Source organism: Lacerta agilis, chromosome 13 (assembly GCF_009819535.1).
Source record: "Lacerta agilis isolate rLacAgi1 chromosome 13, rLacAgi1.pri, whole genome shotgun sequence".
Taxonomy (NCBI): domain Eukaryota; kingdom Metazoa; phylum Chordata; class Lepidosauria; order Squamata; family Lacertidae; genus Lacerta; species Lacerta agilis.
The window spans coordinates 41,799,936-41,812,726 of record NC_046324.1 but is presented as its reverse complement, the minus strand read 5'-3'; the positions used below and the strand labels follow the sequence as shown (position 1 = coordinate 41,812,726).

The 12,791-nt window shown below is 45.9% G+C and overlaps 1 protein-coding gene across 1 annotated transcript in view; it reads right to left on the bottom strand.

Annotated features, from left to right (window-relative positions):
• Positions 1-12,791, bottom strand: part of TECPR1 (tectonin beta-propeller repeat containing 1) — a 42,314-nt gene that overhangs the window by 12,347 nt on the left and 17,176 nt on the right. The window contains exons 11-19 of the mRNA XM_033167130.1: positions 12,295-12,440; positions 11,020-11,175; positions 9,830-9,979; positions 8,666-8,823; positions 7,490-7,617; positions 5,922-6,024; positions 3,224-3,320; positions 2,101-2,180; positions 25-81 (exon numbers count right to left, since the gene is read on the bottom strand). Of these exons, the coding sequence (XP_033023021.1) occupies positions 25-81; positions 2,101-2,180; positions 3,224-3,320; positions 5,922-6,024; positions 7,490-7,617; positions 8,666-8,823; positions 9,830-9,979; positions 11,020-11,175; positions 12,295-12,440 (1,075 nt within the window). The remainder of the gene's footprint in view (positions 1-24; positions 82-2,100; positions 2,181-3,223; positions 3,321-5,921; positions 6,025-7,489; positions 7,618-8,665; positions 8,824-9,829; positions 9,980-11,019; positions 11,176-12,294; positions 12,441-12,791) is intronic.

The following is a 12,791-nucleotide window of genomic DNA, read 5'->3' as shown; positions in this document are numbered from 1 at the left end:
ATTTTTGAGTGTGATGTGTTTTACCTGGCCCAACGCCTTCGCCGCACAAAGTCCTTCATTGTCTTGTGCCCGTGATAAGACCTGCAGGAAGGAGAGACGCACTGTTTTTAAACGTTGTCCACCGGCAAAAAGATAAAGAGGTCCTGGCCCTTCGCTCCTCTCAAACAAAGGGTGGTTTGTCGGGCCAACAAGGCTCCCATGTTGGGGGTTAGCCGCTTGTCACGAGTGAACTTTTGCTAAATAGCAAAGTAGCACCCCAGTGCCAGATTTTCTTTTCGTGTAAATGGAGCTCATGGAGTGCAGTATAGTCTAATGGGACATGAGCAACGAAACAAATTCAGATCTTCTTGCTGTTGGTTCCATAAACTGACACAGGTACAAAGAGCGCCAGATTTTGAATTTACTTTGATCCTCCCCATTTCCCTCCCAGGTGCTCAAGCTTGCTCCCTTTGCTCCTCACAACAACCCTGCAGTGAGGTCCAGCTCCAGATTTGAAGGAGGCCTTGGTGGGATGAATCTGGTGGCGGCGGCAGCGGATGTGCTGTAATCAGTGCTGGGCTACTTGGACATATGGGTGTCTAGAGAGCGAGGGGGCTGTTCTCCGCCCCCCGCCGCCTCCCCCAAGATGATCCTAATTTTTTTTTAAAGCAAGATTTTAGCATTTGTAGAACCTGAGCTATGAGGCAAAATGTACAAGCACCAATCATCTCCCTTTAGCTTTTTACTTCTCCCACCACTGGAATGCTTCCTGTGGGCAGCCATTCTTGGAGGTGCCATTTTAATTTCCCACAATCCCCTGGAGCAACACTCTGTGGAGGGCATCGTGGGAAATGAAAATGGCAGTGCCCAGACAGCAGCGGCCTGAACGTCAAGTAAAAATAAATTTTAACCCAATAAATGCAGAAACGAGGATCTTGGGCCACATTCATACTGTATGAATTTGAAGTACTATGATACCGCTTTAAGCAGTCATGGCTTCCCCCAAAGAATTCTGGGAGCTGTAGTTTGTTAAGGGTGCTGAGAGTTGTTAGGAGACCACTATTCCCCTTCGCAGGCCTTTAATTTCATGAGTTCCCTCTGAGGAGGGATTAGATTGTTAAACCACTCTGAGAACTGTTGCTCTGTGAGGGCAACAGAGGTCTAATAAGAACTCTTTAGATGTATGGTGTGGAAGTGCCGTATTTTTCGCTCCATAGGGTGCACCAGACCATAGGGCGCACCTATTTTTTAAAGGGGGAAAACCAGAAAAATATCCTATAAAAGGCTGGGGGGGGGCGCCGGAGGGGGAGCAGAAGAGGCAGCAGCAGCGGAGGGAGCAGTCCGATGAAGGGGACCCCCCCCACTTTCGCCGGAGTCCGGGGAGGCAGGCAACACCTCAGCGGGCGGCGCGAAGGTTGGTGGAGGAAGCAGCGGGGATGCTGCTGCTTCCTCCACCACCCCCATGCCGCCCGCCGAACCCAAAAGCAGGCTTGACAGGGAGCCTTCGCTCCATTAGACGCTCAGACATTTCCCCATCTTTTTTAGGAGGGAAAAGGTGCGTCTTATACCTGAAGGAGCGTCTCCACCCCCATCATTCTGCCCGGACACTGAGGTCCAGTGCTGAGTGCCTTCTGGCGGTTCCCTCGCTGCGAGAAGACAAGTTACAGGGAACCAGGCAGAGGGCCTTCTCGGTAGTGGCACCCGCCCTGTGGAACACTCTCCCACCAGGTGTCAAAGAGGAAAACAACTACCAGACTTTTAGGAGACATCTGAAAGCAGCCCTGTTTAGGGAATCTTTTGATGTTTAATAGATTATTGTATTTTAACATTCTGTTGGAAGCCGCCCAGAGTGGCTGGGGAAACCCAGCCAGATGGACGGGGTATAAATAATAAATTATTATTATAATTATTATTATTATTATGGAGCGAAAAATACGGTAACCTTGGATGGATTACAACCTAATGTTTTTTCCCCTGTTTTTTTTCTTTTCCTCAAAAGCTTCTGCTGTGCTCCTGTTGCCATTCTGAAGACTTCATGCTCACACTTCAAAGCTGAAACGGGGGATTTAACTTATGCAAGCCAAACCATTTAGCGGTAGTAATGAAAACAATAAGCCTTACGCTGGAAAGTCAGCTGCGTATTGCCACCCTTCCCGGTCAGTGCCACCCGAAATGCTAAAATCGATGTACCAGTCAGAAACCTGGATTGAGTGGAGAGAGAGTCAAGAATTCAGAAGGAAAAGGAAAAAGAAAAGGAGGAGGAGGAGGAAGAGGAGGAAGAGAAAGAAGAGAAAGAAGAGGAGGAGGAGGAGAAGAAGAAGAAGAAAGAGAAGAAATCTGATTCATATCCAGTACCAGCAACATAAATTTTGAGAAACCTCCCAGCAGGGTGCCCCCTGGTGGCTTCCTCCAGTAGCAGCAGTTGGGTCTGGGAAGCCACTCACCCGGGTTAAAGTCAAAGTGACCTGAAGCAAAGCTATGGTTGGGCCCTTTGGGGGAATTGTGGGAAATTAAAAAATGGGAGGTCGGAACAGGTGAGGGGGTGGGCCAAGGCAGTTCTACACCAGCAGCCAAGGGTTCTCACACCAATCCTATCCATACATCCCCCCCCCCAAAAAAAAAACTCCCAGGGCAAAACAGGAAAAAAATATAGCTTAGGGAAAAACTAGTTGTCACACAGGATCTTCCGATATCCTTTTCGAAACAGGAGTAGGCAGCAAATATGAGCGCTGGGACCCGAACTACAAGCGAGTTCAACTAAGTATCAGTAAGAGCTGTTCGACTGCGGAACAGACTCTCACAAGAGGGGTGGGGAATCTCCTTCCTTGGAGGTTTTTAAGCAGAGGTTGGATGGCCATCTCATGGATGCTATAGCTGAGATTCCTGCATCGCAGAGGGTTGGACTAGATGACTCGGGGTCCCTTCCAGCTCTAAAATTGTATGATTCTATTAACCTTCCTTCCAGGGAATGGCTGTAGCTCAGTGGTAGAGACTCTGCCTCGCATGCAGGAAGTCCCGGGTTCAATCACCAGCATTGCCAGATATGGAAGGGAGAGTCTACCGCCCTGGAGAGCTGCTGCCAGTCAGTGTAGACAATACGGAGCTAGGTGGATCAATCACCTGACTCAGTACATGGAGTACAGACTTGTGACTTGCCCAAAGGGTGCAACTCCAGAAAACCTATTGCTGCAAGTCAGTTTATCCTTGCAACAGGGCAATGTCCAGAAAGGTCCAGTCCGCTTACCCAAGACCATTGTGGCGACGGAGGCTTGGTGTTGGTCTTCGTACACTCCTGCAAGCCGGATGCATCGCTCCACATATACCGATCCGTGGGGAGGCCCCTGTAAGACAAAACACACACAGGACGCTCAGTGCCTGATCTTTTGTGTGCTGACTCAGTTAGTTAAGTCCCACTCTGTTCAGTGGAGTTCAGTGCCAAGTGTTGCGGCCTAGAAGAAACCACTTTGCACCAGAAATGCCTTCCTTGTATAACAGCGTACACTGGTACCTCGTGTTATGGATGGGATCCGTTCCAGGGGCCCATCCATAACGTGAAATGCCCACAACTCGAAGTGCTGCATCTGCGCATGTGCGATCTGGCGCTTCTGTGCATGCGTGAGCGGCGAAACCCGGAAGTAACCCGTTCCAGTACTTCCGGATTGCCGTGGGACGTAACGTGAAAAGACGCAACATGAAGTGCATGCAACAGGAGGTACGGCTGTATTAGGGATCAGCCTTTGAGACTCTGCTGAGTTGGATCCACGTGTAACATTCAACCATAGTTTAGTGGTGCTTGAGCTTCTGGGCTCCCTTCTGCTCCTCTGCTATTTCCCAGTGTGATTTTCAGAGCTGGTATCCAGGCCCTTCCTTACATTACGTGGCAGCAAAATGAAGGAAGCTGTAGTCAATCCCGAGGGCACCGATAAGAGTTCTTGGACAAAACATAGTTCCAAGCCCACCTTCTCTCAGTTTCATCAACAGTGGAGGCACAGTTGGTAGTGACATTAGACAGAGCCTTTTCGGTGGCTGCTCCAAGATTGTGGAATTCCCTCCCAAAAGAGGTTGGACTGGCTCCCTTACTATCTTTGATGTTTTATTGTGTTTTTAATATTCGGTTGGAAGCAGCCCACAGTGGCTGGGAGGCTCGGCCAGATGGGCGGAGTATAAGTAATAAATTATTATGATTATTATCACCTTTCTGCCAGCAGTCTAAGACCTTCCTATCCTTTGAAAACTAGGCACAGATTATGTTGGGTTATTTTTTTTAAAAAATCTTTTAATTGATTTTCAAAGATATAAGCATACAACATAAAACAGTACCAAACCCAAATATCGAGATTACTCTGAATCTCCAGACTTCCCCCACCCCAAATCCCTTCCATGGGTCCTTTTAATTCTATTTTCAACTGCATATCAGTACTTCTCCAATTTTTCATCTTCTGAAGTTATCTATATGTTGCTACATTACAAGTGTGTTTAAAATCCTGCTAATGTTTTGACCTGTTTACAATGATTTTGTATATAAATTATAAACATTTCCCATTCTTTTTTAAATTTCTTGTCTTCTTCTTGATTCCTGAGCTTCCAAGTTTATTTTGCCATTCCGGCGTAGTCCATCAACTTTGTTGGTGCTAATGCCGCTTCTAAATGTGTTTTATTGTATTTTAGATACTTTTTTTTACCAGTTTTTATTACTGTGTACCGTATTTTCCGGCGTATAAGACGACTGGGCGTATAAGTCAACCCCCAACTTTTCCAGTTAAAATGTAGAGTTTGAGATATACTCAACCGCAGATTCTCCACCCGGCGTATAAGACGACCCCCGACTTTTGAGAATATTTTCCTGGATTAAAAAGTAGTCTTATACGCCAGAATATACAGTATTTTATAATGATGTCTTTAAAGTGTTGCTAAGCCACCTTGAATCTCAACTTGTGAGAAAGGCAAGATATAAACACATCAAATCAATAAGCAGATTTACCTCATGCAGAAGTTACATTTCTCAACAGATATATAAACAGAAGATTTGTCTTGACAACAAAATTGAGCCGTGCAGTTTCCACAAAGCGAGTCCTAGGCATAATTTCTTCCACCTGGTCCTGGCACCCATGATGAAAGTTTTGGGCAAATACACCCTCAAGTGGTGAAATCTAGTATTTACCCAGTGCAGAGAACTTCCTAGGCCTCCCAAGCTTGGTGTACTATCAGACCTAAGAGTTTGAAAGGCCCTGAAAGACCTACATTGGCTCCCAGTACGTTTCTGAGCACAATTCAAAGTGTTGGTGCTGACCTTTAAAGCCCTAAACAGCCTCAGCCCAGTATACCTGAAGGAGCGTCTCCACCCCCATCGTTCAGCCAGACATTGAGGTCCAGCGCCGAGGGCCTTCTGGCGGTTCTCTCCCTGCAAGAAGTGAGGTTACAGGGAACCAGGCAGAGGGCCTTCTCGGTGGTGGCGCCCTCCCTGTGGAACACCCTCCCATCAGATGTCAAGGAAATAAACAACTCTCTGACTTTTAGAAGACATCTGTAGGCAGCCCTCTTTTAGGGAAGCATTTAATGTTTGATGTTTTATCGTGTTTTTAATATACTGTTGGGAGCCGCCTACATTGACCGGGGAAACTCAGCCAGATGGGTGGGGTATAAATAATAAATTATTATTATTAATAATTATTATTATTATTACTATTATTAGAAATGTTCAATGCACACAGATGTGGACAAGTCAACTTACAAGGACCACAATCCAGAATCAAAACAAGGTTTTCATGCTAGTTGGCAGAGCAAATGGAAATGGTTGCTTGCTTGCTGTTATTTTCTTAAAACGACAACTCAAATAACGAAGAGATTCAGCCAAGCAATGAGTCTTACAAGTAAGTCCAGTAGACTCCAATGGACATCACACAAGAGAGTCATTCTGAAATTTGCGCCTCGGCACCCCGTACCTGCTGCTGTATCCAGTGACAGGATTCCACCGTTGATTCTCGTAAATGTAGACACACTTCACATCTGACTGCGAGTAAATGTTATCTGCGCTGCTCGCTAGACCTGTAAGACCCAGACCATTAATCACACCCTAATATTGTACGTCCATTTCCCATTTTTAATATTGGCATCCTTCCCTTAATTTATATATGCAGAAATGTGTATGAATGTATATGCATGTGTGTGTCTATAAATACACACACACACACACACACACAAAATATAACACTGTGTATATTACCAGTCTGTATCTGTATTGGATAAGAAATTGTTTCTTACGTATGGAATTGTTTTTATTGTTGATTGCTTTGGGATTGATTACTGTGAGATTGCTTTGAGGTAGTTAATGGGAGAAATGGAGGCAGTGAGAGATTTCACTTTCTTGGGTTCCATGATCACTGCCGATGGTGACAGCAGTCACGAAATTAGAAGACGCCTGCTTCTTGGGAGAAAAGCAATGACAAACCTAGGCAGCATCTTAAAAAGCAAAGACATCACCTTGCTGACAAAGGTCCATATAGTTAAAGCTATGGTTTTCCCAGTAGTAATGTACGGAAGTGAGAGCTGGACCATAAAGAAGGCTGATCGCTGAAGAATTGATGCTTTTGAATTATGGTGCTGGGGGAGACTCTTGAGAGTCCCATGGACTGCAAAAAGATCAAACTTATCCATTCTGAAGGAAATCAGGCCTGAGTGCTCACTGGAAGGACAGATCCTGAAGCTGAGGCTCCAGTACTTTGGCCACCTCATGAGAAGAGAAGACTCCCTGGAAAAGACCCTGATGTTGGGAAAGATGGAGGGCACAAGGAGAAGGGGACGACATAGGATGAGATGGTTGGACAGTGTTCTCGAAGCTACTAACATGAGTTTGGCCAAACTGCGAGAGGCAGTGAAGGATAGGCGTGCCTGGCGTGCTCTGGTCCATGGGGTCACAAAGAGTCGGACACGACTGAACGACTGAACAACAACAAAGTTTATGGGAAGTGACTCATGAAGGGTCTAGAAACCAAGCCTTATGAGGAACGATTGTGGGAGTCGGGGATGTTTATCCTGGAAAAGTGCAGATCGAGAGGAGCTATGATAGCCATCTTCAAATATCTCAAGGGCTGTCTCGTGGAGGATAGAGCAAGCTTGTTTTCAGGAGGGTAGGACCCAAAACAATGGATTCAAGCAAGGAGATTCTGGCTAAACGTCAGGAAGAACTTTCTGACACTAAGAGCTGCTTGACAGTGGAATGGGCTCCCTCAGAAGGCGATGGACTCTCCTTCCTTGGAGGTTTTTCAGCAGAAGTTGCATGGCCCTCTGTCATGTATGATCTAGTAGAGATTCCAGAATTGCAAGGGGTTGCTGCGCAGGTGCACTTGGTCGCCAGCGTGGTGGCAGTCATAGAGATATTATCATATAGTAAGATATCCCACCTGTCAATTATAATGCCAGGTAATTGGCAGGTGGGGTGTCCCACCAAGGGGTGCCATCTAGGGACCCCCCCCTGCAAGTACAGAGATCAAAATGAAAATATATTTCTCACCTGAGAAGAAACTTCCTCCATATCCACCGGTGTAAACCCAGGCGGTGTGGTCGTACCCCACGCCCCAGACTATGCCGCGGCTGTTGCATTCAATCATTCGGAGATGTCCACCTATCTGGCGCCAGAACCTGCAGGGGGGGGGGAAATCTGCTCAGCATTCCCCCAGGATACAGAACCATCTAAACCAACCCACTTATTATATCAATGAACATATTTTAATTGCAATTTTAGCCCATCACTCCTCCAACGAGTTCAGGCAGGGGCATAGCAAGGGGGGCGAGGGGGGTGGGCTGCCCCGGGTTCCATAATGGAGGGGGTGACAAATTATGAAGGAAATTATTTTATTTTTTTTAATGCCTGCTCCGAAGGTCTTATCTTACTATACTAGGGATTATATAGCTATATATGAAATTTCATGCATATCGGTTAATATCTTGACCCTCCTCCACCAAAATAGCTGTTCACTTATCTGTTTTCCTGTCGTGAAGGCTGAAATTTCAGTTCAGAGAACACTTTACTGTTCCCAACCCTAACCCTGTGGAAAGCCATCTAATTAGACTTTAATTTGATTTTGAGATGTTTTTAGGAGGTAATTTAATTATTGTTTGATTTTATACCAATGTTATGCATCTGATGTTAGCCACCCTGAGCCCGACTTTGGCCGGGGAGGGCGGGATATAAATAAAAGTTTATTATTATTATTATTACTTGTTATTATTCCTTTGTAAGAAAATATGAAATAATGTAAAACCATTTTTTGCGGGGGGGGGATCAATGGGGGGGGTTGACAAGAAATTTTCCGCACCAGGTACCACCTGACCTTCCCATGCCTCGGGGGGGGGGGGTGTGACAAAATTTTTTTTGCCCCCAGGTACCAATTTACCTTGCTACGCCCCTGAGTTCAGGGAAGCACACCTGGCTCCCTCAATAGCCATAAAACAACCCTGTAAGGTAGGCAAATGAGAATGAGAGAGCCCTTAAAATGGCTAGGAAACAACCCCAGTAGAGACCTCTGAATTTGCTGGAACAGGTTTGGGCCTGTCCTCTGCTGGTGAATCAAAATTTGCCATGTGTTTGATTCCCGCCCCCCGCCCCCCAAACCCGGCAAAAAGGGGCAAATTTGCAGCCACACATATAGTCCATTAGCAAGGGAGACTTTAATTAAAGCTTTCTTACATTTGGTCACATGGTGTTGGGTGTGTCGCTGCCTCCATGTCAGGACTCGGCTCACTGGCGAAGATGTCCCCTTTGCAGGTCACGGACCAGATGGCCTGATGGGAGGGGGGGCCCTGGATCTGCCGGCTTTCGCAGCAGGACATGCTCAGGAGAGCCAGCTGGGAGGCACAACAGGAGGAAACGTTTCGTCACGGGGAACACAAGCCGTTTGAGCACCTGCACTTCCTTTAAAATACGAACCCAGAGATGACACTATACATTTAAAGCAGGCCTGTCCAACCGGTCAATAAAACTCTGGTCAATAAAATGGGTAGATCACTGCTAGTTTATTTATAGTGGGAGTAGATAGGAGTCTCATGGAAGTTGGACACCCCTGATTTAAAGCATCCTACTACGTTATCAGTCATGGCTTTGCCTAAAGAATCATGGGAAGTGTAGTTTGCTAAGGGTGCTGTGAGTTGTTAGGGGACCCCCTATTCCCCCTCACAGAGCCACAATTCCCAGAGTTTCCATAGACATATGGATTGGAAATGGATAATGGTTAATGAATAAGAATTCAATTTTAGGGAGTATAGGAGGGAAGGGGGGGGGAAGAGTTAAATAAAATTAATTTTAATTGGGTTGTTGTAATGAAATTTGGAATTAGGCAATGGAGGTTCAGGAAGATAGTGAATGCAGAGGATAGGTTAAAATGATAAATAAGATGCGAAAGATGAATAATCATTTAGTAAAAGAATTTAATTAAGGAAAATGTGAGAAGGAGGAAAAGTAGTATGGGGATTAATTGGCAATAACTGTGAATTAGGGTTAATCTGGAAATCAACGGGGGGGGGGGAATCGGGGAAGTCTGTAAAGGTAAAGATGATATGTGCAAAGTAAGTGGTTAAATTGGGAAAGAATTGTTGATCACCCCAGTGAGAGGGGGGTTTGTTCTGTATGCTCCCCTTGGTGAGAGAAAGGGGAGTTTGAAAAAATTTAATCATGTATTGTAATTTGGATTTAATTCGAAAAACTCTTAATAAATATTATTTAAAAAATAAAAATAAAATAAATGTCTAGTGCAGGTGGTTCTTTTTTTAAGGCAATATTTGAATTTGATGCACAAGGGATGAATTTCAAAACATGCCCTGTTGATTTCAACATGCACCTGGTCTTTGAACTCACCCAGTCGTGCATCTCCTGTTCGGTGGCAGCCGCTAGTCGGATGGGCCAGCGCTGCTTGGTTTTTTCCGGCGTATACAGAGCGAAGGAATGTTTGGCCTCGTTCAGGATCTCAACCAGGATGGTGACTTCATTGAGGAACACGTGGATGTACTGGGAAAACACACACAAAAACAATACAAGCTTTTTTTTTAAGCTGAGGAGCACATTTAATAACAACTGAATCTGGGAATTTTTAAAGAACCTGGTGGAAAGCACTGGGTGAAGGGTCCTAGCTCAGTGCTCTGCACACAGAAGATCCCAGGTTCAATCCCCAGTATCTCCAGGTAGGGTTGGAAAAGTCTGCAGTCTGAAATCTTGAGGAGGCACTGCCTGCCAGTGTAGACAATACTGAAGTAGATGGGCCTAGGGTCAGGAATCTGCCAGTATAAGGCAGATTCCTACGTTCCTCACATAGGAGGCCATCATTTAATATGGTGCCTTCTACTCCCAACATGTATTTGGATAATTAAAAATAAAAGTACCCCCCCCTTTCCAAACTGTTTTGTCATATGCTTAAAAATGCTAAATGCTAATTTTAGCACAATGGAAGAGATATTCATATATGTTACATAGGCAAGATGCTTCATGGTGAAGAAATTAAGAATTTGGCAGTCTACCCATTTGAATGGTATTGCATCTGCTTATTATGCTGCTCATTAATTATATGAAGCAAACAATGCATTTTTTTGGATCTTTTCACAGAAACGTAGAGTACTGGAAAATTTTCTGGGGAGGGTGGGAAATCCATCTCACATCACGTTATACATTTACAAAGCAAATTAGTGCATAAAATACGGACACAGTGCAGAGAAGAAGGAGAAGGAGAAGAAGAAGAAGAAGAAGAAGAAGAAGAAGAAGAAGAAGAAGAAGAGTTTGGATTTGATATCCCGCTTTATCACTACCCGAAGGAGTCTCAATGCGGCTAACATTCTCCTTTCCCTTCCTCCCCCACAACAAACACTCTGTGAGGTGAGTGGGGCTGAGAGACTTCAGAGAAGTGTGACTAGCCCAAGGTCACCCAGCAGCTGCATGTGGAGGAGCGGAGAAGCGAACCCGGTTCCCCAGATTACGAGTCTACCACTCTTAACCACTACACCACACAGAGAGCTCGGTGTGGCTTCTCTAGAGAGAATATGGCCACGCGCCAGTACCTTCTTCTCCTCGTAGTGCATGTAATAGATGAAGAGGATGCTGTCCCGTGTGCCATCGTTCCCGGTGAACTGCTCGAGGGCCACCCGCACATCAACCCACCTGTAAGGCTTCCAGTTTCTCCACCATTGCAAGGTTCCAGTTTTGACCCAAACAGACTGGAGAGGCAAAAATGAAATGAAATGAATGCAATGCATTTAGGTGCAGAAGCCACAAGGGAGCCAAAAACCTCTGCTCCCCTTCTCTCCATCGCTCCTCCTCTCTACTACAGACAGTAGCGGGCAGAAGGTTATACTATGGTGGCTGTGCAGAGATTTTTTTTTTCCTTCTGGGGCCATCCAGCGAAGCTGCTGGGTGGAAAGTTCCAGACAAAAGTACTTATTTGTGCTCTTGAACGATGGAATTTCTTGCCGCAGGATGTGGTGATAGCCATCGACTTACACAACTTTAAAAGTAGGTTAGAATCATAGAATCATAGAGTTGGAAGAGACCACAAGGGCCATCCAGTCCAACCCCCTGCCAAGCAGGAAACACCATCAAAGCATTCCTGACAGATGGCTGTCAAGCCTCCGCTTAAAGACCTCCAAAGAAGGAGACTCCACCACACTCCTTGGCAGCAAATTCCACTGTCGAACAGCTCTCACTGTCAGGAAGTTCTTCCTAATGTTTAGGTGGAATCTTCTTTCTTGTAGTTTGAATCCATTGCCCCGTGTCTGCTTCTCTGGAGCAGCAGAAAACAACCTTTCTTCCTCCTCTACATGACATCCTTTTATATATTTGAACATGGCTATCATATCACCCCTTAACCTTCTCTTCTCCAGGCTAAACATACCCAGCTCCCTAAGCTACCCAGCTCCCTAAGCAACAGGTCAAATTCCTTTCAACTCACCCATTGTCAGAATGGTAGGTTGTGAGCATCTTGAGGCATGGAGCCTGATCCGCCCCCCGCCCCTGGCCTCACTCTGTATGGTAGGGGTGGCTAACACATAGGTCGTAGAACCTCATGCGGCCTCCAATCAATTTTTTTCTGGTCCTAAAGAGACTTCAACCTGCTTCTCCCCTCCTCCAAGACATGCCCCCATAACAGAGGTATAGTGGTATAGTCATGTTTACTACTATTATTAGGAACGTAGCCATAAAACTCTTAATACCTAATGTCAAAACTGTATGAAAAATGTAGTTTGGAGAGTTTTCAGCTCATCTCTGAGGTCCTTCAGAGTCCCTCAGCTTGATCATTTTGAAAGTCAAAATGCAGGAAAAGATGGCAGCCTCCTTACCTGCTCGACAGCCTGTTCGTAGTGTCGAAAGTTCTCCACCTCCCGCCGAGTCCTTTCTGTGAGCTGCTGGAAGATCTGCTTCCGCCACACGGCAGTCTGTGCTGGGGTGATGGAGAGAGAGAGGGACTGCCCGGAAGAGGATAAGGCTACGGCAGAAAAGGAGGAGCACATAATCAAGGACTAGGCAACAGAACATCCAGAAGGCCCCAAGTTCAATCCCTGTCACTTCCGGTTCAAAAAGGACCAGGAAGTTGGTGATGTGAAAACTTCTGCCTGAGACCCCGGAGAGCCACCGGAAGTCAGGAAAGACAACGCTGGCTTAGACAGATAAAAAGTTGCTTCCACCTGGGGAAGGAGCGCACCTCAATGCTAGAGCATCTGCCTTGCATGCAGGAGGTCCCAGGTTCAATGCCTAGGTACAGCTGGCAATGTTCCCTATCAGAAACCCAGGAGAGCTGCCTGTCAGTGTAGGCAATATGGAGCTAGATGGACCAACG